At 32.7% G+C, this 24,515-nt stretch overlaps 3 protein-coding genes and 1 long non-coding RNA gene across 4 annotated transcripts; all 4 read right to left on the bottom strand.

Moving 5' to 3' along the window:
• Positions 1–2,623: 2,623 nt before the first annotated feature.
• On the bottom strand, positions 2,624–3,445 carry LOC145054501 (uncharacterized). The gene is made up of 2 exons (XR_013684809.1): positions 3,078–3,445; positions 2,624–2,987 (listed from the first exon to the last, which is right to left on the bottom strand). It is a non-coding gene; the product is annotated as an uncharacterized LOC145054501 (long non-coding RNA).
• A 1,270-nt stretch (positions 3,446–4,715) lies between these two features.
• On the bottom strand, positions 4,716–9,593 carry LOC145054500 (Dihydrolipoamide acetyltransferase, long form protein). The gene is made up of 18 exons (XM_079002711.1): positions 9,412–9,593; positions 8,821–8,914; positions 8,431–8,555; positions 8,275–8,348; positions 8,150–8,190; positions 7,991–8,046; positions 7,827–7,901; positions 7,662–7,754; positions 7,340–7,576; positions 7,182–7,254; positions 6,404–6,507; positions 6,144–6,229; positions 5,994–6,069; positions 5,812–5,879; positions 5,671–5,737; positions 5,462–5,557; positions 5,176–5,374; positions 4,716–5,085 (listed from the first exon to the last, which is right to left on the bottom strand). The coding sequence occupies exons 1-18, from the start codon at positions 9,448–9,450 to the stop codon at positions 5,015–5,017; spliced, it is 1,674 nt and encodes a 557-aa protein (XP_078858837.1). The 5' UTR covers positions 9,451–9,593; the 3' UTR covers positions 4,716–5,014.
• Positions 9,594–17,827: 8,234 nt separating this feature from the next.
• Positions 17,828–20,866, bottom strand: LOC145054499 (casein kinase 1-like protein 2). The gene is made up of 14 exons (XM_079002710.1): positions 20,507–20,866; positions 20,383–20,423; positions 20,082–20,151; positions 19,835–19,983; positions 19,635–19,730; positions 19,466–19,536; positions 19,303–19,364; positions 19,163–19,226; positions 18,875–18,959; positions 18,677–18,803; positions 18,516–18,598; positions 18,360–18,417; positions 18,176–18,285; positions 17,828–18,101 (listed from the first exon to the last, which is right to left on the bottom strand). The coding sequence occupies exons 1-14, from the start codon at positions 20,583–20,585 to the stop codon at positions 17,901–17,903; spliced, it is 1,296 nt and encodes a 431-aa protein (XP_078858836.1). The 5' UTR covers positions 20,586–20,866; the 3' UTR covers positions 17,828–17,900.
• A 1,598-nt stretch (positions 20,867–22,464) lies between these two features.
• Positions 22,465–24,160, bottom strand: LOC145051675 (coatomer subunit zeta-1-like). The gene is made up of 6 exons (XM_078999530.1): positions 24,034–24,160; positions 23,341–23,500; positions 23,083–23,230; positions 22,912–22,989; positions 22,737–22,821; positions 22,465–22,639 (listed from the first exon to the last, which is right to left on the bottom strand). Exons 1-6 carry the CDS (start codon positions 24,109–24,111, stop codon positions 22,580–22,582), a joined length of 609 nt encoding a protein of 202 aa, XP_078855656.1. The 5' UTR covers positions 24,112–24,160; the 3' UTR covers positions 22,465–22,579.
• Positions 24,161–24,515: the final 355 nt, after the last annotated feature.

Below are 24,515 nucleotides of genomic sequence, written 5' to 3'. Positions count from 1 at the left end.
AAAAAAAGTATATAACAAAAAAGAGTTCGTGTTTTCAGAGTGGTCCGCGAGAAAATATTAGTTCGCAATAGATTTTTTACGATATATATATATATATATATATATATATATATATATATATATATATATATATAGAGAGAGAGAGAGAGAGAGAGAGAGAGGTTAAATTGAGAACATTTAAAAGGTTGAGAACACGAAAATAGATCCTAACTTCTAAATATTTAAATCTATGGTTATTATTAAACGGTCCATTTATATAAATTATAAAATTGTTATGAAGAATATGTAACATTTAAATGGATAGAAGGATATAAGGGTAATTTTAATTTTCATTGATTCCATAATGCTAGCTAACACAATAAATATACGATCACTATTCCTAATCCCTTTATTTTGTCAAAATCTCTCTCTCTCTCTCTCTCTCTCTCTCTCTCATAAACTTAAGGATACTGCTAAAGTCACTCAAATCGCTTTTTGTTCAACCAAAACTGAATGACAGACAAGGGATTCTAGAACGTGGATAATATGTGTATATGTGCACCAGAGAAAAGAGTAGAAGATGGTGGTGTTACATTGATTGATTTGTATAGGAATGAGCTAGAAGAAGAAAGGGTAAATGACACAAAAAAAACACTCTTTTTACACAGAAATTCGATTTTGACACCGTGTTTTTTTTTGTGTCAATTTTGACACTGTGTTTTTCAATTTGTTACAATTCTGACCACTTGACCGGTTAACCAGGTTACATGCTGACGTGACATGATGACGTGTCAGTTTTGATGACGTGGCATGCTGACATGATATGCTGACGTGTCAAAATTGATTTTTTTTCCACATAAAACACTAAGTTTTCACTTTTTTTCGATTTTGACACTAAATTTAATTTTTTATTTCAATTTTGACACTATGTTTTTTTGTTCCAATCGAACATCATTTATCAAATTTTGTTCAATTTTGTCTATTTTCCATTTGAAATCGTATAAATATATTTTTTATTACATTTTAAACCGTATAAACATATTTTTTTTTCATTTAAAAACCACATTTTTATTTAAATACAAGGTGTTTTTTTTTCTTACATTCAAAGCATTAGTTATATATCATGAGAATCAAACTAACAATAAACATCTAATAAGATGTAAAAATTTGATAGGTTGCAAACTTGATATCCGAGTTTTGATCGACTACACGCCTCCAAACCTCCAAACACATTTTAAAGTTGCATATTTAATATAAAATACAATTTTTATATAACTAATACATATTTATATATAAAAATATGGCCTTTGAGTGTAAAAAAATTTTGTATTTGTATAAAACTATGGTTTTTAAATGAAAAAAAAACATATTTATACGGTTTAAACGTATTAAAAAAATATTTATACGGTTTCAAATAGAAAATTGTCAATATTGAACAAAATTGGAAAAAATGATGTTCGATTTGGAATAAAAAAACATAGTGTCAAATTTGAAAGAAAAAACTAAACTTAGTGTCAAAATCGAAAAAAAATAAAAACTTAGTGTTTTTTGTGAGAAAAAAATTCAATTTTGACACGTCAGCATGCCACGTGATCAAAACTGACACGTCATCATGCCACGTCAGCATGTAACCTAGTTAATCGGTCAAGTGGTCAGAATTGTAACAAATTGAAAAACACAGTGTCAAAATTGACACAAAAAAAAACACGGTGTCAAAATCGAATTTCTGTGTAAAAAGAATGTTTTTTGTGCCATTTACCCAAGAAGAAAATAATATTTTGGCAAGACTGTGTGTTAATTATAAAAGAGTAAATTACACGAATGGTCCCTATGGTTTAGGGTAATTTGCATGTTTGGTCCCTAACTTATTTTTTTAACTCGGAAGGTCCCTACTGTTTGTTTTTTGTTACGCGTTTGGTCCCTGTCTTACCTAAAAAACATATTTTGCCCTTGATTTATAATTTATTTAAATAAACATATCACCAATTTCATCCCCTCACCTTACCTTACATACCTCACCATTTTCCCTATTTAAATAATAGTATTTTTAGGGAAGATAGAGACCAAACGCATAACAAAAACAAAAATAGGGACCAATGATGTAACAAAAACAAATAGTAGAGACTTTCCAAGTTAAAAAAATAAGTTAGGGACCAAATGTGCAAATTACCCCAAACCATAGAGACCATTCGTTTAATTTACTCATTATAAAATAAGGGCATTTTGGACTAATCAAATATTAATATTACAGGAAGCTAACTCTCCCCTTCATTCCTTTTAGCACCGATGACACCAATCGCCTTCGTACCGTTGTCGTATTGTCGTCGCAACGCCACCGAACTAACACCAAATTCAGTTTTTTTTTTTTTTTTTTTTTTTTTTTTTTTTTTTTTTTTATAGTCTTACTCTTACTCACAACTTAATAGATTCACATAACATATAATATAACAATTTATAAACCATTTACAAATTAATATAGTATTCACAACTAAAAATATTCAAAAAATAATACAAACATTCATATATAAATCTTTCATATTTTAACACAAAATTCATATAAAATTTAAAACTTAAAACAATACATTCACAATTTTATACAATTCATTCACAATTTAATACACAAAATTCACATACACAAAACACCTTTAAAACAATGCATTCACAATTGAAAATTGAAAATAGTTCATTCACACTTTAATAGGCAAAATTCACATACACCAAACACCTTGGGTACACCCCACACATCAAATCCATATGCACAACAATCTTTAGATTTGAGACACTAGTTACAGTTTAATTCCTGAATTAACGGTTTAAAAGAAGCAGAAGTATTAGTAGTTTAAACACATGCATACCTCATTTAGACATTTCACCAAACAACTTGTATGCGTTTTGTGTACATAATTTCTTCATCTAAACACCATCACGAGAGACCATATCGAGAGAAACAAAATAAGGAGGAGAACACGATGATAGAACCACCATGAAATGCACCACAACCACCAGATCTATACTTGAAATGAATCACACACATCAGATTTGATGCAAAATTTTCATCATAGATCATAGAGAAAATAATAGAGCATGTTGTGTTTCACCGGAGCAACGGCGAAGGCAAGGTAACAGTGGTTGATGATGGTGGTGGATCCTCGCCACCACTTGTCGGAGCTCGTAGATCTAAAAGAGAATATTGTAGATCTAAAGGCCAAATTCATATATATGAGACTGAATCGTGGATTTGGAATCGGTCGGAGCATTTGGATTTGATGAAGGTGGTTTGTCGGTAGAAGGAGGGTGCGGTGGCATACTGACGGTATGGTGGTGGTTGGTGGCAACTGGTGGCAAGGTTTCTGTGTTTTTCAAGTTTGGTGAGAGAGCTTCAGAGAGTTTAAGAGAATTTGAGGATTTGATTTCTTAAGGATCATATATAATCTAAGACATATATAAGTGGTTTTGAATTTAGGGGCGAGCAAAACCGCATCGCAAAAACAACATAAACCGTAATAAAAACCGATGATAAGGTTTTCTGTTTTTCAAAAACTGCAAATTTACGGTGCGGTGTGGTTATTAGTTTTCAAAAACCGCATCGCACCGCATATATTATATACATTTTTTTATTAATTATTAATATATTAAATATTAACTATTAAAAATAAGATAAGTTTTACAGATAAAATAAGGATAAAATTCTAAAAGACAAAAGTGTTAGTTTTTTGTTATATTTAACTTTGGAAAATAGTGAAATTTGACAATTTTAAGATATTTATTATTAATTGCTATTGATTTGACGTTTTTAAGATATTAGTTTTTTGTGATTGAAGTTAATTGTCTTATACCTTATGATTTTTTTATTATTACACGTAATATGTTTAAACTTTAAACTGTGGTTAAAACCACACAAAATAACCGTACCAAACCATGCGGTTAATAACCGAAACACAAAAAAAAAAAAAAAAAAAAAAAAAAAACCGCACCGCAAAAATAACTGCACCAAGCGGTTTTGAAAATGGATTAACTGCATTTGCGGTTAGTGGTGAGGTTTTAACCAATAACCATTTTGAACCGCACCACACTCACCTCTAGTTTTGATGTTTAAGTTATCAAAATGATCAAATCCCCTTATTGTTTTCACACACACACACATATATATATATATATATATATATATATATATATATATATATATATATATATATATATATATATATATATATATATATATATATATGTGCGTGTGTGTGTACGGTGTGTATTGACATTACGTTGTTCTATCATTATGTCATGCTATTTTTAAGCTATAATGCTTGAAGGAGTGATGTCGAGGATGGTTGCCAAGGTCACCACCCCTCTCCACGTCACTTTCTTCACTTGCCAAAGAAAGAGAACGAAAGTGGTGTCCAAGCTAAATACAATGCAATCTTAAAATAACGTTATTTTAGTTATTTATGGAAATTTTAAATAATTATTTTACTGAAGTATTAAATTAATTTTTTGTTGAAAGATTAGATTATATAAAGAAAAACCAAATGTAAGCATAAAATATCATTCAATTCTCTAAAGGAACAAAAGTAAAGAAAAAAAAACACTTGGCCTCGCCATGGAAGAGCAAAATAACCAAGAGATGGAATCGTATTCCATTCATTCTAAGAGAGCTTTTTTCATTCCCCCATGTAACGCTCTATTCTATTTCAGCATACCAAACAATATCTAATAGATTCAATTCAAAAGAGCCAAAGGAAACCAAAAGAAAGGTTTATTTAAGTTACAAATGTCAGCACAGCACAGCACGTGGACCATATCTCAATTTTCAAATTCTCTCCCGCACATTACAAAGGTATCAAATATTTAACTCTACAAACAATATCACCAAAACCGAGTTCATGTTTACATGCCTCATACTCCTTACCCTCCCTTTTTATCTTATTCCAATTTCCAAAACAAGATCACATCATGTTATCAACCAAACCCATTGTAACAAGAAATCAATCGATAATTGGAACACAACCAATGAAAAATAAAATAAACCATATCATCTTTAAAGCAGCATTGTCTCCGGATTCTCAATGTAACCTTTGAATGCCTTTAGCCATTCAGCCCCAATCGCACCTAACACCATATACAAACCATAATTAGCAAACTATATATATATTTTTTTTAAATCTCAAATGATTAAATGAGCATTTGCATGTGACATACCATCAATGACACGATGATCACAACTCAATGTGACAGACATGTAAGAAGCAAACTTAAACTCTGCAGTCCCTGAACCAGGTACCACCCTCCTTTCAGCCGACCCAACTGCTAAAATCCCTGCCTGTGGAGGGTTTATAATCGCACAAAATTGCTTTATCCCAAACGGCCCTCCAAGATTCGAAACAGTAAAAGTACCCCCCTGCCAATTCAATTCAATTCATAATTCACACTTTACAATATATAACAAAATAAGAAAGTGAAATTGAGCAGAGCTAATCAGACAGACCTCATAATCGGATGGTTTTAACGTGTTTTCTCTAGCTTTCTGGGCTAAAGTCTTTACGTCTTCCGAGATTGTAGACAAACCTTTCTTGTCTGCATTCTGCAAATTTATTGATTTTATAAGCAAAACTATTTAAAAAGAGTAAAGCATATTGCTATTTCCTGTTATAATATATTAACATGACAGCAAGTTAAAAAGGTGTAATGACAAACCCTAATGACAGGTACGTAAAGCCCATTATCTGTTTGCACAGCTACATTGATGTGCACGTCATGGAACCTATTTATTTAACAAGTTCGTTATATTTTCTTATAATTTATTTCAAGAATATTTAACTTGTTTTATATACTTACTGACGAATATAGTCATTGGTCCATGAACTGTTACATTTAGGAACTTTCCGAAGAGCCAATGCTGCAGCCTGTAAACAACAAGATTATAATAATAACCATTAAATGATATCTTTTTCATTCTTTTTTTTTTTTTAAATTGTGAGATTAACTTTGTTCATACAAGAGAAGAGACTAAAAGATACCTTAATTACAAGGTCATTGATGGATATCTTCTTTCCTCCTGAAGCTTCTTGTAATGAATTGAGTTCTCCACGCAATCTGCAAAGAAATCATCAGAAAAGGTCTTGAAAGGCTGGTTAGGGTTAAAAATGTAAATTTGAAACAATGCTTACTTTGTAAGTTTGTCGACACATGTATCTACAGTGAGATAATAATGAGGAATGGTTTGCTTTGCAAGCAACAAGCGTGAAGCAGTGACCTGTTAAGATTATATGATGAATTAGTTTCAGATTTTTTAAAAGAAACTGAATTGTTTTATTTATTTATCTTGATACAAAAACTAAAGAGATGAGGTGGCAATGGCTTGGTTAAAGTTGTTTTGATAAGAAGAGTATATCAATATGTATGATAAATAATAATAATAATAATATACCTTTCTTATCTGAGTATGTGGAATATCGGTGTAATTTATGGCAGAAACCGTTGATTTATCACCCTTTGAGGCTGGAGCAGCTGGAACATCTTTCTTACCAGATGCTACACAAACAGGGGTACCCAAATATAAATTAAAAGCTTAACAATATTCAGCTTCAGCTGAATTGTAGAATATAATAAGGGTTTGTTTGGTTCAATTGAATAGAATGACAAAAGGAATGGAATGAGTCATTAGATTTCATGATCTTGTTTGGTTTGCATGAATGAAAATTGAGTTGAATGAATTTTATATTTATTTGTGTATTATATGTAAAACAGGCTATAGTATTAGCACAACTCGGTATATTAATTGACTATGATAACAGACATTATTAATTACAAAACTAAAAAACTTCACATGATAGAAGTTAATTAAAACCCAAATAAGATTTTATAGTAAAGGAATATTTTCTAGCTAACTTCAAATAAAAAAAAACTACAGCTTAATTAAAATCAAGAAATTCTTAAAAATATTTGTGTCACTATAAACTTTACTACAAAAAAAAAAAAAAAAGGTTATATTAGAATATTTCATTCCATTCCACGATGGAATTAAAAAAGCCACATCGTGCCAAGGAATGATTATCAACAAAAGGAAAGGAATCAGATTCCTTCACAAATGGTCCATTCCATTCCAACAAACAAAGCAAAAACAATTTGTTTTTCATTATAATGGAATGAACCATTCCGATTCCGTCATACCAAACAAAACCAAAGAATTGTGAGTTGTGAGATACCTAAATATTCCTCAACATCAGCCTTCACAATGCTTCCATCAGGACCTGTACCTTTAATACTTGACAGATTCACCTGATCAAAGAAAAACATTAGCACACAAGGTACAAAATCTATTACTACAAGAATACATAATAATAAAAAAAATAAGATCAATTACTTTGTTATCTTCAGCCAATTTTCTTGCAAGAGGACTAGCAAAAACACGATCTGATTCAGAAGCTGCAGTGGGCTTCACAGTTTTGGGTTCTGGTGTGCTGACTGGCTTCTCAACTACATCCTCTTTGGGTGGGGTAGGTGCAGGAGGGGCTTCTGGGGCTGCAGCATCTGATGCTTGGGGTTTGTAATCTTTAAATTTATCAAGATCAGCCTTATCCTCAACAGTTATAGCAATCACCTGTAGCAAATATAAACTTACTTTTAGACTATAATCTCATCACTCAAAAATAAATTTGACATCAAAGTAAGATATGAAATGTTACCTCGCCAACTTGGATTTCTTTTGCTCCATCTCCATGTACAATCTTAGCTAGATACCCTTCTTCCATACATTCCATTTCTACAGTGGCTTTATCCTGTAAAGAATATTGAGTCAATAAAGCTAAACTTAGAGAGTGAAGACAGAATTGAAGATAAAGAAGACATACTGTTTCAACTTCACAGAGTACTTCACCAGGTGCAACTTGATCTCCTTCTTTCTTTAACCATCTTGCTATGTTACCCTGGATGAAGGAATAAAAGGAAAATTTCAGTAAACATAGTGATGTAAAGAACTGTATTGAGATACCCTTGTATTTAGAATAACATGGACCTCCGTCATTGTGGGTGAAAGAGAAGGCATCCCAATCTCTTGGTGTGGGGGAAGGCCTGCAAGTCAAAGCATATGAATTTCTTTTACAAAGATTAAAATAGTGGTAAAGCTCAAAGATTTTTCATGAAAGATACTGATATTATTATGTATGAGAAGTACCTGAGCTCGATGAAAAGCTTCTCTTAACTTGAACATCAGAGCTGTTAAACGTTAATCAATTATTAAAAGCATGAATCAGGAAACATTGATAAATGCAATGGTCTTGAGGATGCTTTGAAAATTACCATGAAATTGCTCTGCTGAACATCATTCCACTAACTGAAGTTCCTTCTGCTCTAACAGCAAGTCCATTTTGCCCCTATGATTAAAAAAAAAGAAGATGAGATTCTATATAACTTCATGTCCAATTTACAAGATGATGAAACAAGGATTTGACATACCTTTGTGGGATTCACTCTATAACTTCGAGTGAACATGGGTGTACTTGATATGGATCCACTGCAAGACTTACATCCACAAATATTCTCTCCAGAAACATTGTTAATATGGCGGAGCTTTGACACATCTGTAAATGTGAATGTAAATCTTTGTCAATATGATAATCACAATAGTTGTAATATTGAGACACTGATATCAACACACAAGTGTGAATTATACAATAAACCAAGATGCATCCAATTCACACACAAGTGTGAATTATACAAAATACAGGTGAAGTTCTATCCTCCTCCATATACATACATCAAAAACCACAAAATAAAAGCACTAAACTATGGTCAATGAAATTTTATATTAACGCAGGTAAAATAGGAAGCAACTCAGCTACTTACCATCCCCTTTGTTAGTGATGGAACGTGTACTATTAGTAAACCACCGAACCAGAATGGCATGATCCTGCCGTATTGCCCCAGAAGCATTTCTCAACTGAAATAAAACAAAATTAATCAACATAAGAAACAAACTTAGTCGCAAGCACAAATGCATCCAATTTATTAGATGTACTCTATCATCTTTAGGCATCCTACATCTCAATTCTCTGGCTCAAATATCTTCCTCTCCCCATTCACAGTTCACAGCCACAAACGCCGCCTTACCAACATGAAGCTTTGAACGAACACACTCAAAACCTAAATCGACAAAGTCTACTTAAAAAGCATGATAACAGAAATTCAATCTTCATATACTAACTGATTTTCTTTTTAGCAGTTATTTTGTAACATTCTAGGCGAGAAAAGATCTTCTAACAACTAGACAAGTACAATCAACTAACGAATCGAACATAATACATTCACTTCTTCAGTAATAATCAATCATAGCTACATACATACAAACGCGATATCTAATCATCGAAACACATAGATGTAACCTAAACAGAACTTATAAATTGTGCAAGTTTAGATGAAAAGGGGGCTGATAAGAACCTGCTTGGAGTGACGGAAGATGTGAGTTGCAAAAGTCATGATCGTTTCAGTAGAGAGATTGTTTCCCGGAGGAAATGGCGTCCGCCTTCGATGTTGGAATATTGATTGGTTGAAAGGAATCTGTAGTGTTTAGGGCTAAAAGTCAAATTGCGAAGGCAGCGAAGGTCTAGATCGGTGTTCCTGATTAAAACATGGGTCTGCTGTAAATATAAAGTGAGAGAACTTTTTTTTATCACCAATCTCGGTGAATAGTGATTCAATACGTATTAAATTTTCAATTTTATTCTCTGTTATGGAAGGGTAATTAAAACAATTTTATTGAATAACATAAATTTTCAATTTTATTCTCCCTTATGGAAGGGTAAATAAAACAATTTTATTGAATAATAGGGTAAATTATATTATATATGGTTTGGTTTGGGATCAATAATGACATTTGTTTTATTAACTATCATGAAAACGAATCAATTTAAAAACGATAAACATGACACGATATAACAAAGATAACATAAAATGACATTTAGATTATTTAATTAATATTTAATCATACATAACACGAAAAACACGACAGATAAATGTTAAATCTTGTCATTTCGAGTCGAATTTTGAATACGAATACGACACGATGTTGTGCTTTTTACATTTGACGTGAACACGAATTCAAATTTCAATTTCATCCAAATTTCGTTGTGTATCATGTATTTTTGTTGGTCATATCATCAATTGTCGTTCCACCTTAGACCACCATCGTCTTGTTCAAAACCAATAGATTTGTCCCTCGGCACATTAAAGCCACAATCGTCCGGCGGAAACCGTTGGACCGTCGTCAATCTACGCTTTATTTAACTGTTGCACCATCCGGAAATAATGACAGCCGATGATATGCACTCTCAGATCATTTAATTGGTTTGAAACTAAATGTTTTTTCATTTTCTAATACGATTGAGAAATAATAACCTCCAAAAAATATTTTGTTTTTTGGGTTTGAAATCAAATAATTGACATGTTTGTTTTTCGTTTTATGGGTTACAAATCAAGTGGTTTTTCTTTTTATGAAATTGGTGAGGAGTATAACTTGTAAATCGATTTCCTTTTCTAGGTTTGAAATCAAATGGGTGATCTATCCATTTTTGTTTTCTAAAATCATTAGTTCGTTAGTCTTTTTAATTTTATATACTTTCCAATTTCAGGAATTTATTACGTTACAATTTTCGGCAATTAAATGAGATTTTTTAGTGATTTCATGCTAGGTTTCGATTTTAGGAATTGCTTTTTTTTTTTGTTTAATTTGGTGTAAGGTGATGGCAGCGGTGGTGAATAGGGTGGATGTCAGAGGTGAGTTGGGCGGTTATGGTGGTTGTTGGAGGTGTTTGGTGTCGCTATGATTGCTCTTAATCTTTATTTAACATTGACATTCGGACAAATGATAACAAAAAAAGTTCACAAATAGTAAGAAAAAGTATAGCATCCATTTCATGTCTAGTAGGGTTTAAACCTGAAACAAAACCAAATAATATGGATGATCTGAGTTTAAAATAATAATAATAATAACCAAACACACAGATTATATGACATCCCCAATTTTACGACTAATAAAAAAACTTTTTCTTTATGTTTATTTATAACAAAGTATTCTTTTATTAGTTCGGAATTTGTCCTAAATTAATTAATGTGAAATGGTATAAATATTAAAGGCATTTATGAAGAAACGTTTTTCATTAATATTTAAAAAGTTTGGAATGTTATAACTGATACAGAAACATAAACATAAACTAGTCTTTATAGGCCTTACATCAATTTATTTAATTACCTAAAACTCCTTAAATCTCTCAGCAGATTCAAACATCAATACCCTTAAACCTTTGTACTATTACATGCGATACAAAGAAACTAAAGTAAGTCAGGTTGGGAAGCCTGGTGAAAACATAAGGTTTTCAACCCATAATAATATAATCTTTTATATATTCCACACTCAACAAATAACCCAGTTACCCATTCTTGTTATTCTCACTCTCTGATCCTAAAATGATAACCTCGATGGATCTACCCTAAAGGATCACTATGAGTAGACAATAATGCTTCGGGGATTCCGTGGCAATGAGGATGGAGTACATGTATGAACATTCTTTCCCTTTCCTTGAAAAGCATGATCATTAACACGTACAATGTAACACATGTGTTCTAGATTGATTAAGCTTGCGATTATCAAAGGACAAATATGAAATTTTGGAAGAGACCATGTGCCACGACGTGACAATGGTTAAGTGAATTGTGTATTTTTACGCCTCCACGGCGTGACCAAGGAAGGCCACGACATGGCAGCCGATTAGGCCCAAGCCCATGGCTCTTTTAGGGTTCCCTTCGTATTTAAAACCCTCTAAACCCATTTTAGGGTTCATTATCACCTCATAAAACCCTAGCCTTCATCGATTACTTGATCCTTGGTCTTTTTGGGAGCTTCCTTGGCTTGGAGAAGAAGAAGAAGAAGAAGAAGAATGTGATCTTTTAGTAGAGCTTGCAAGGAATCAACATTATCATCGCCCCATATTATATCTGGACCTTAAGTGTCCAAGTTCATTGCTTTATATCTTTTAGTGGTTAGATCTTGAATATTATCTCATGTTCGTCATGTGTGAACAAGTTTAGAGGAAAGGAACTCATAATGTTGGCAAGTTTATGACTCTTCTGAGTCCCAAGAGTATTATATGTTATAAATCTAGTCTTTGATGGAAGTTCTTATCATTTGCCTAAGTTTTGGCCTTTAGAGTTCATATTTTGACCTAAGATGGATCTTGGGCATGTATTGGACATATATGTCTGTAAAGCTTCCACCTTTATGATAGATTTAGCATTAAAAACCCTGATGGAGTGGTTAGGTTATGGAATTTTTTCGGATCAAGAGCTTATTGGTTAAGACATCATGGGTTTTGGACCTAGGGTTAGAGATCTTGATCTCTTTGGGTGTCTTAATGGATAAAGTTGGAAACTTTATCCATTTAGACCATAGTATGGATCAGATCTGAGCTTTGGAGCTCATAGAACTGAAGAAAGCAACTTAATCCATTAAGTTGTTAGAAACCCAGTGCCCACGACGTAGCCATAGGTTGCCACGACGTGGTGACTAGGAATTTCCCGTATGTTTGGTTGGGTGAAGGCCACGACATGGCCAAGACATGGTGGTCGGCTAAAGTCAACTTTTGTCGTTGACTTTTGGCATGGGTTAACTTTTGGTCAATCCCTATTTTTAGAAGGTAGACTTAGGGTTTGCCTTGTGTGGGTTGTTAGGAGGTGTTTAGCACCCATCTTTTGGTGGTAAGATTTTGCACCTTTAGGCTTAAGAATCTACTCTAATAAATGAAAATTCTTTCGTCACATGTCTCACTCTTATTGATTTGGCAACATGTCATTTTGTGGTTATTTTCAATTAAATTTATTCCACATGACATTTTGTGGTTTTTTCATTTTATTAAATTTCACATAATATTTAAATGTAATAATTGTAATAAATCTACTCTAATAAATGAAAATCCTTTTTGCCACATGTCTCACTCTTATTGATTTGACCACATGTCATTTTGTAGTTATTTTCAATTAATTTTTTTCCACATGACATTTTGTGGTTTTTTCATTTTATTAAATTTCACATAATATTTACATGTAATAATTGTAATAAATGTAATAATAAATGCATATCAATTTCAGTAATTTACTTTCTTTCTAATTTCAACATTTATAAATTAAAACTGCATTAGTTCCATTTGTTTATTTATCTAAATTATTTGTTTAAATTTAAAAGAGAAAAAAAAACACTTTAATTTTAATAATTCAATATTTTTCTAATTTTTCTTATAAATTCAAACTTTTTCAAATGTTTAGAATTTTCATATTTATTTTTCTTTTAAATGAACCCATATAATACATGGGTCTTACACCTAGTCTCATAATATACTCAGATCTAAAAGAATAAGCCCCTCAAACAACTTAATCCATCAAACCAACACAAAAGGGACCAAAAGCATATTAAATCATAATATGGAGATCGATCTAAGCAAGGAGAAGACAAGGTATGGACTTGATACCTCAAAAGACTTGCAAAAAGGGTGATGATTCTGGATCTATAAACTTCAAACCAAGCCAAGCACCTTCAATCTTCTTTACTTCCTTCAAAAAGAACAAAATAACCACCAAATTCTTCTCAAGAGCTCAAAGACACAACAATAGAGGTTAAGGGTCGAGATTTAGGGTTTTGGGGCAATGGAGGTTGATAAAGAGGCCAACCCTAGGGACTTAATGAGTTTAAAAAGGGTGCAATATCTCAAAACTAGGGTTTCATCAAACCTTCGTATGCCCAACGTACGAGGCCTCACATTCACGATCCAACCCTCCTCATATGCTAAGCGTACACCAGTGTACGCCTTGCGTACTAAACCTCGCACAAGTACGCCCCGCGTACTAGGGTTATCCCTAAACCCTGCGATCCTCCGAAGGCCATAACTTCTTCATTATAAATCCGATTTCGATGATCCTTATATCCATGAAAAGGTAACGAGAAGCTCTACGCTTTATCAACTCATACTTTCCTTACAATTTCCCGAAAAAAAATCTAATTTCCATAAAAGCCCGAGCTGACACTTTACCAAAATACCCCTTAGCTCCAAATCATAACTGAACGTATGGATCATCTAAATTATGCCACCACATCCAAATGGGTCCAGATCTCATTTCCTCAGAGGCCCTAAGCCTGATAATACCCGATCTTTGGTCACCATCCCGAAATAGAAAACGATTCGGGACAGGACGTTACACATGTAATCAGTCGACATAAAACGAAATGACATACCTTTTAATTTGTTGATTCATTTGATCTTAAACTACTTCAAGTGTCTTTCTAACGACTTAGGAGACATATTTAAGAAATAAAATGAGAATGAAAACACTAATTATAATTACAAGTTTGATTAGTAGATAATCACTTAGTTAATCACATGGTTAAACAACTATATGTGACTACTAGCCCAATATCCAAGCTTAGAATTGAAGTGATCTCCAATATCCAACCTTAGAATTGAAGTAATCTTTGTTGTACAACTTAAGGTGATCTATATCGAGAGTAAATGTCCCAAAAATTACTTTCATGGTTTGGTTTTAAATGGTATTAAAATGATTTCATATGTTATTCTTATTATATGCAATATAATTACTATAAATAACTCATGCAATCATGAAAAATTGACTCAAATCTAATTTTGTAGATGTTATGCGAAATGACATTTCTCATTCATTTTTTGCTAGAAAATAACATTTTTTAAATATCATATCTAAAATGATATTTTCTAGCTACTAAATTTGACTAAAAAATGTTGTTTATCATATGCATAAATGAAATTTCTTACCAAAAAAAATGATTGAGAAATGCCATTTTCACATATGAAACCTATGAAAAGGATATTTCTCAAAAAAGAAAAATTATTTTTTACTTTTATTTATTTATTTATTTATTTATTTATTTATTATTATTATTATTATTATTATTATTATTTTGCTGAGAATACCTTTTTCGCATATGATATTTGCAAAAATGTCATTTTAAAAAAAATGATTGGGTAAAGTCATTTTCGGATATCTCATTTGCAAAAATGACATTTCTTAATCACTACTTCATTTAGAAATGAATAATATTTTGCTTTACAAATGATATTTGCGAAATGGACGGGTCCATTTGTGAAAATCTCCAAAACAGCACAGTTTTAATGTTTTCGTAAATGGTATGCTCGTTTCATAAATGTTATCTGCATAGATGTCAACTATTTGGCTGATTGGACTAATTTTTGTACTTCCTTTGAAAGTGGTAAATGATATTAGACATATTTGCTTTGTTCGTTTATTTAGTGTGTATATATATATATATATATATATATATATATATATATATATATATATATATATATATATATATATATATATATATATATATATATATATATATTACACCAATTAATTCAAGTTGGCCTTTCCATATAAATATAATATTTCTCTAAATACTCTATTATTAATTCATTAGCAACAACATTGTTGAATATTCAAATATATATGCCAACTTGAAAGGTCAAAAGCTCACAATTCGACATCACCATGTGTAATTCAACTTTAAGTGGAATTCAAAATACAAGTCCTACTTCCGAAAGACCTTTTGCACTACAAAAAAGCCAAAAGGCAAAGGCCAAGTTCCATTAACCAATTAAACATATAAAGTTTACCCATGCTTGGCTCTTAAAATTTTAGTAATATCTTATTAAAATTCAGGACTTCGAAATTATTTTGACAACCCAAGCTTACATTATTTCACCTTTTTCCATCCATATATAGCGTCTCATCGTTGCCAATATGTAGCAAATCTTTGAAGTAATATATGTGTCTTTATCTCACATAAACAAATATACACATAGAGATGGAAAAATATAGATCTCAATCGTGTCGAGATGGTGGCATGATGGAGATTAAGAGCAACAATGAAGAGTTTCCCAGCAATATGAAGAATATGAGGAGTTACTCAACTTCAAACCGAAACATTAAGAAACATGTTTCAAATTTAAAGAAATTGAGCATTGATGATCCAGAGTTGCAACGGAAGAAGAGGGTTGCTGCCTATAATGTTTACTCTATAGAGAGTAAGGTAAAAGGGTCTTTCAAGAAAAGTTTTGGGTGGATCAGACAGACTTACACCCAACTTGTCTATGGCTATAGATGAATCTATCGATTTCTTTGGGCATTTTCGTCATTTTGCTCCAAAATTATTGGAAAAGCAAAGAAAATATTTGAGCGTATAATTGTATACAATACTGATAACTTGGTTTAATTCACAAAGATTTATGATGTAATATCAATAAGTATGTATATCTCTGTTGATCTTTGATGATTTTGATTTTCTTTTTCATCATGTAATCGTTGTATTTGTGTATGTTTGGTACATGGTAGTTGAGAGGATTCTTTAAACGATTGACGATAATTTACCAAAAAGATTTGGATCTCAATATAACAAACATGAAAACGTTTAAGTTTTGAAAATAATTATATGATGTCAATAATAATAATCAAATAATCAGTTATGAAATGAGTTAAGAGTTAAGAAACCTTATATTTGAATATAGTTTGTTCTTTGTAAATGTAATAATAAGACAAGTAGTCGATAAAATTATAATTATTTAACAAAATTATTTAAAAATGAGATTCTTAATAAAAATTGATAAGCATACTGTAAATGAAAGGATATTAATTCAGATTTTTACATTCATTTTTCTTGCTATCAATGTGACATGACACAAATCGATTATTTGACTTTTCTTGATAATCAGATAAACAAATTCAACCGTTTAAACCAATTATATGAATCACGTTTTTATGGTCGATCCTATAGCTATTCTAATAGTTATATATGTCATATACATCAAATAAACATGAAGTGTCGCATCCAACAACCAACACAAAAGTGATAATGAAAAATAACAACAGATGTTAGAAAAAAAACTATTATAGATTGACAACTGTAAAAAAACAATTTATATATTTTTGAATAAACCAACGTGGTTAATTTCATTAGAATCTAATAAGATTTTGTAAAAAAAAAAAAGATCCGTGAACTAGTTTTTGTGCATTATGAGAATATAAACTAAAAATTAAACAATGACCAGATAGAAAGGGAAGATAACCTTCTGAACAGGTTACCAAGTTCTCCACATGCTATTGTTGCCAATGTGTCGTCTATATGAAATATTTCATGACCACATGAGTAGTCCATATGACAACGAACATTCAAAGGACATCACCACCGACATCCACCACCACCACACTATCATTAAATTCCAACGACTTCCATCTCCCACCACCACACTATATTTGTGTGGTATTTGTTTGATATTTGGATTGGAATTCTAGATGTGTGTTTATTTATTGGTTCTAAGTTGTAATTGTTCTTTCCTTTCCTTGTAAATGGTTTTTATGAAAAATTAACTGTCAAGAGGTTGTACCATCTTTCCCAAAAAAAATGTATTTGATGAATATTTGAATATAGCACTTGTGAAATTTTATATATGCACATTTGAAGTTGTTTTTATTAGAAGGGTAAAAATTGTAATTTCTTTCATTCAACAGCATTAAATGGTTGATGCCTCTTAATGATTCAACATCAAATCGTTAAAAAAAAAAGGGAAAGCAGCACAAGAGTCGAATGAGGAATAAAATAAGAAAGTTAACGGTAGGTATTTCCAGAAACAAAAACATATCCATCCGGGTTTTCATGAACAGTTTGCTCTATAATCTCGATTATCTCTAGTCTTTGATTATTTAATTAATTATAATTATTAGGTAGACACTCACTCACTCTAATGAAAGACGTAATACCGTAATAGTAAACTACACATTTGAAAAAAAAGTGAAATTTACTTACTTACATAAAAACCAAGTTTGTAGTTTGAATGGGCTTATATATGATGCTAAAAATGCAAACCCTCAATACCTTTGAGAGTTGAGTCAAAGTTGTTTGCATTTGCATTTCTACTGGGAGTCGTGCGTCTTTGATCGGATGAAACAACCGGGGAGCTCCTTCGACCGCTGCTACTTGCCACCCTACCAAGCACCGCATCAGTAGGCCGCCTTGAAGATCCACTCGTTTGCAAAATATTACTACTTGTTAACTGTAAAAAAAAAAAAAAAAATTTTAAGTAAGAAAATAATGTAATATGTTGTGTGATTGTGTGTAGTTAGGTACCTCTCTACTGGTGGATTGATCAGTGGAAGCTGGATTTTTTTGTCTGGAATTCAACATATTTCTAGGCCGGGAAGAGGACCAACCCCTACTACCACTACCTTCTTCACCACCTAAAAAAATAAATATAGATTGTTTGTATCGGTAAAAAGAATAAATTATGTTGCTATTTCCTGAAAATAATGACCTGGTAGCCTACTCGGGTTGGCAGCCATGGGAGGGATACCAGAACTTGTTCCTGCACCCTGATTCACAAAAAGTAGATTGATATTATTATGGATATAAAAAAAATAAAAAAAAAAATAATAAAAAGCATCATGTTGTTCAAGTATACACAGCTTACAAGAGCACGGGATGGAGGATTCGAAAGCTGTGATTGCTGATACTTCAAAATAGTCCAATCAAAGATGTAATCAAACTGAAAACCTGAAAAATAAATGCAACAATTTCTTTTTGCTTGTTTTTTTTCAATGTCCTAATAAGATAAGGTAAAGGTAAGTTGACCTTCACGAATGAAAAGCTCACGGAAGAGTCTCTTCAAGTATGGATAATCGGGCCTGTCATCAAATCTTAAAGATCGACAATAATGGAAGTAAGATGCAAACTCTGAAGGGTATCCCTGACATAAAGACTGCAAAAAAAAATAAAAATAAACTTTGTGAATTTTATGGCATACAATGAATATTAGCTTTTACTGCTTACCTCAATAGAAGTGGAAACTTTCTTCTCACAAATCTTTTCATACTTTTGTTTCTTGTTCCCAGCTTTCAGTCCCTGCCATGGGAGACTAACAATGTCCAAAACATGTTAATCAGTTTATGCATCAAAAAATTTAACAGGAGATTGAAATAAATAACAACATACTTTACATAATGATTTTTGTGAAGATGGTTTTTTATAAGTTGAATGGTTTTAAAATTCAGTAGAATTGAAGGGGAAGTACATTGCTATTAATTGCAAATAAGATGAAACTGACAAAGGGTGTTATACCTTCCTCTTAAGAAGTACATAAGTACATATCCAAGTGATTCCAAATCGTCTCTTCGGCTTTGTTCTAAGCAACACAAACATGTAAGAATGATAAATTTTTGTTCATATTTTTGAATTTTGGGCACCATTAAAAAGCTTACCAATTCCAAGGTGAGTATTCATGCTTGCATATCTAGCTGTCCCTGTCAAATTCTTGTTCTCTCTGCATTTTATAAGATATAAAGTACGGATTGATTAGGGGTCACTTTTTTTTATGAAAAAAAAGATTGCTGCTGAAAGTTTAAAAAAAAAAAATTCACTCACCTATATGGAATGTGCCGATGAGTTGAAGAGTCTCTATATTTCTTGGCTAACCCGAAATCAATAGCATAGACCTGTAACATGTTCGTTCATATATATTTTAAAAAATATGTATAAAACTATTAAAAAAAAACAGAAATGTATAATGGAAAAATGGAACAAATTATGGAACCTGATTAGCACGCCTCCCTAAACCCATAAGGAAGTTGTCTGGCTTTATATCCCTATGCAGAAATGATTTACAGTGAATAAATTCAACTCGGTTGATCTGCAACATATATAATCACATAAAAAAAGTGAATATATAAAAAATGAAAGGATATTTTGAATCTATTTGTGCGAAAATAAGTCAATTAGGAAAGAAAGGCATACCATTTGATCAGCAAGCATAAGAACAGTTTTCAAAGACATCTTCCTACTACAGAAGTTAAACAAATCTTCAAGACTCGGTCCCAATAAATCCAGCACCAGAACGTTGTAGTCTGCTTCAACGCCAAACCATCTCACATTTGGGATTCCAGCTATAATCGGAAGACATAAGTGAAAGTCAAAATAGTCAGTATTTACCTCTAAAAAAAGATAAAGAAAAGCGAAACAGTAGAATGGCACTGTTCATTACTTCCTCCCTGCAGGATCTTATATAACTTTGATTCGTATAGCAACTGAGGATGCTTTGTTTTGATATTTTCCTGAACGAGAAAAAAAGATAGCCGGGTTATTGAAAATAGAAGGCCTCAAAAAAAAAAAAAAAAAAAAAAAAAAAACGCATAGCATAATGTGATTCGAAAGTTCACAGGTTAACCATTTACAGTTCCTAAATGTCAAAATCGAAATGAAGTAGATATTATTTGAAAGTTAAAGCATCAATTATGTAGCAATTCAGTATAGATAGATGAAAAAACTGCTATTCTTTTACTCACAAGCTTGATAGCAACTTCTTCATTCGTCTGAATATTAGTACCTGTAAACCGGTTTCCAATAATTAGCAATACAAACTTATAAAACTGAAGGGATCAACATCATAATGACGATTAACATACGAACCATGGTAGATCTCTCCAAATGAACCGCTACCGATCTTACGCCCTAACCGATATTTATTCCCCACACGAGGCTGCTCCATCGCCTAAATTAAAACCCTAATTCACAAAAACTAGTGACAAAACAGTAGCGGTCCGATTATCGCCTCATTGGAGAAACGGCGAATCGGATAATTGAGATGAAACGGAAGTGGACGTGAGTCAGCACCGACGGGCAGGAACTGTCTGTGGACGTAACTTGGAGAAAGAAATGGGTCAAAGGAATAGATCAACTGGAAGCTGGAACTTGAATTGCGTTGATTGTCATTTAGGAAAAGGATAAAGAAGAAGAAAGAAAAAGTAAGTAATAGAGCTTAATTTATGCAAAATCTCAATGGAGGTTTAGGTTGAAATAATAATGGGATTTCGGGGAGAGAGATCTTCGGGCTTTGATTAACGCGAAACAGCCTTTTTGACCCAATCCCATTGCCCATTGGTGTGGATCGCTGCCCAACTCCGTGGCTAAAACAAAGAAAATATAAACGTGAACCAATAAACCATGCTAACATTTTTTATTTTTTCCTACTTTCTAAGCCTAGATGGTGCGGATCTCGGATAGCTTGGCAATTACCTCGGCGAACTCAGCAAAGACCGTGCCGACCCCTTGGCTTGTCGAGCTTGGCTAGCTTTCACCGAAGAAAGAGGTTGTATTGGGTTATGAAAATGTGAATGTTGGGAGGAGTATTTCACCATTTTTTTTAAATAAAAATTCAAAAAGTTCTCCTTTTTACCTTATATAAATATCACTGTTTCTCATATTTTATCTCAATTCACAATCTTCGTATTATAACTCAAATAATTCAAGTTTTTTTGAAAAAATGACTTCTTCTTCCAACCCAAAAACTCAAAAAATACCAAACGAAACACTCAAAATCCAAACATCTCACCTTCTTCACCAACTTTCATTCAAAATCAACGTGATCGCCTATTTATTCCCCACCAAATCTACATTATGGTGGTGTTTACTATCCATTTCAACCCCGAAATCAACATCAATACCAAATCAACCTCAATTCATCGTTTGAGAAGGTATCAATCGTGGAATTCAGAAAAGCAGCTCCTCAAGAATTGGAGATAACATTTTGGTGAACGAATGTGAGGAAAGAAATGAAGGGCTGAGGAATGGCAAGAAAAAGGTAGTAATGTCAAAAGGCGAGCAAGAGATCGAGTCGATGGTGTTGAAGGAGTTGGACGCTGATTCGGGTAATTCCTTGAATTCCTCTCTTTAAGTATTATATTAAGTCTTTTTGTGCATGATTTATTTTTGGACAGATAATGGCGAACTCCCTTGAGATGGAAATACCAACCTTCTAGTCAACCTTGTGCCTCTAGTTCTTTTATCGGCTTGCGTATAGTGTGTATTCAATGTTATGATGCGTGTAACATTTCTAATGCATGGTATGCACTGCAACTTGATGAAATCATACAACTTTCTGTGAATCAAGTTTTACAAGGAAGCCCTTTAAGGGGTGGATTACCACCCATGGAATCGGGAGCTCCAAAGAAATAAGGTTATATTCAAGGGAGTAATTTGTGTGTGCCTAAGAAGATTGTGACTCAGATAATGACAATTCTCTACGATCAGGGTAAGAAGAGACCACCATCAACCGGTATCCCTACCCAAGATTGATGATCTCTTCATGGTAAGTTTGAAGCAATTCTCAGTAACCAGACTTGGGAGCAAAGTAAGAAACTACATCGAGCTGTGAGTTTAAAAGTCGTCCCTGTATCAGTGGATCCACACGTGTTATGCATCAGGGAATTTGATTATGTTGATCGCGATTAGATGTTCTACACAATCAAAATATCAATTACAAAAGATGAAACTATATACATGATCAATCAAAATAAACTATGTATGCCCAATTTCTAACACAATAATCAGGCGACCCTCAACTCAAGGCTGACAAAACACATTCGAAATCAAAGAAATAACCATAGTCATTAAATTATGACTTAGTTTAGGACAAAAATGAGAGTGTGCACAAGAATTTGAAAGCAAATCACCCAAAGTAAATTAAATATAAGTGTAAATCAATTATCTGAGAAGCGATCTTGTCAGATGTTCACGAGCTGCAGCCAAAGCTTGAGTGATAGTCTGTGGAATATGAAGAAAAAAAACATGTTTCTAATGTAGGTAAATGACCATTTTACCCTTTTGTTGCAAGTTAAAAAGAAATTAGAGTTGAATTTACCTGTTCTGACAAGGGAGACCCTTCATCTATGCTGTGTGTAGCTACTTTTCCAGCAATCATATTCCCATCTGTTTCAAGAATCATCCTGCCACAGTGACAATTTATTGAGAAATGAAAACTAAGAGCAAGAAAGCTACAAGCTGAAATTAGAATCAATAATAATGTATGTGCCTACCCTCCATCAACAATCTCATCAAGGCACAAATAGATCAAATCCAAGTTTTCAAGTGCCTCCCTTTGATCAACATTACCCCTGCATTAAGAATTCAAGGAGGTTACACAATGAAATGGAAAAAGAAAAAAAAATTGAACATTTGTGACAAGGATTAAAGAGATCTTTAGCAACCTGAGGAGAAGTGTAACTGAATCACAGAAACCCTGCAGGACTGTAGCTAGAGCTAGTTCATTTTCATCATCACCTCCAGTTACAAAGAAGTGTAAATCTTGTATAAATCTATACACCACAACATTGTTCTCAAACATTGCTATCTCAGCTGCAGATACACATATCAAGAACAAAAAAAAAAAAAAAAAAAAAAAAAAAAAAACATTATGTTCATATCTTCAGTTGCCAATTGCCATTGATACAAATTAGAAACCAAACCTTCAGTCCTAGCATTGGTCTTCTGAGTTTTAGTAAATACAAGCTTTTCAAAAGCCAATTTTGTACTATTAGCAGGCCATTCATCTGAAAAATATTTGACTGCTACCCGTTTTCCTTCCGAATCCAGAAGGAGAACGTTTTTTATGATAGGACTGGCGTCCTGTAAAAACCAGGTCAGGAAAATTTTATATGTTACCGATTTACTGCTATCTGAAAAGCTGTGGAGATGATTCAGTTTGAAATGTGGATCCGATTTTCATCCAAATTTAGTGTTACATCTGGTAAATGATGAGATTCTACGACAATGTTTTCTACATAAAAAGATCCCCTAGGGCTTATTCAAACCGATACGAGTAAAATGTTACATTGCAGCATTCGAGGCCTCCAATCATGAAATCAATACTCAGTAGAAAATTTAAGCGATCGATCAACGTAATAGCAAAACACAATTCGATGCTTAATCACTACATGATATCATGCATATATATTATATCCATCGCAAACATTTGATTTACGTGAAAATAACAAGTAATGATCTGATTACAATAAAAAATTACAGAGCTAACATAAATATATAATGATTCGAAATGACGGTAAGACATTAACAACTTATTGTTAGAGATAGAAGAACATGGAGGCATGAATCATTAATAGAAATCGCGTACAATCTAGAGAGATGGAAAGCGGACATACTCGACGAGCAGAATGCCCCATTGATTGAGAGAAATCGGTTAACTGAGTAGTGAGTGGATTGCAGAAACCAAAAGGCATTTCCTTCCGTTGGGAGGGTATGGTTTGCTTTTATAGTCGAAAGTCGAAACGAGGCCTTCATAAGCTTAAAACCGGGTCGGAATGCAGATACCAATAGAAAACAGTATAACCGAAAACCGGAGTTACCCCAACCGGTTTTAGTATAGGTTAATGGGTTTGTAACTTTGTTTCTAAACTGGACCAAGACGGAAGAAGAAAACAGAACAACATAGTCAATTACAAAAAAAAAAAGGGGGAAGTGATTTCATTCAAACGCAACTACAACTATTTCTTTTGCCCCTCCATTTAAGCCACATGAAGGAAGATTTGTTCTAGTACCTTGGAAGCATAAGGACATCTCACAAGAATTTGATCAACACATTCTTGCTCGCCGATACAGGACCCACATAAGGTTGACTCGATAA

The sequence above is a fragment of the Lactuca serriola genome, chromosome 5, assembly GCF_051521515.1.
Source record: "Lactuca serriola cultivar US96UC23 chromosome 5, Lser_US96UC23_V15, whole genome shotgun sequence".
Classification (NCBI taxonomy): domain Eukaryota; kingdom Viridiplantae; phylum Streptophyta; class Magnoliopsida; order Asterales; family Asteraceae; genus Lactuca; species Lactuca serriola.
The sequence above is the reverse complement of the archived record's forward strand: the minus strand, read 5'-3'. Positions and strand labels throughout refer to the sequence as shown.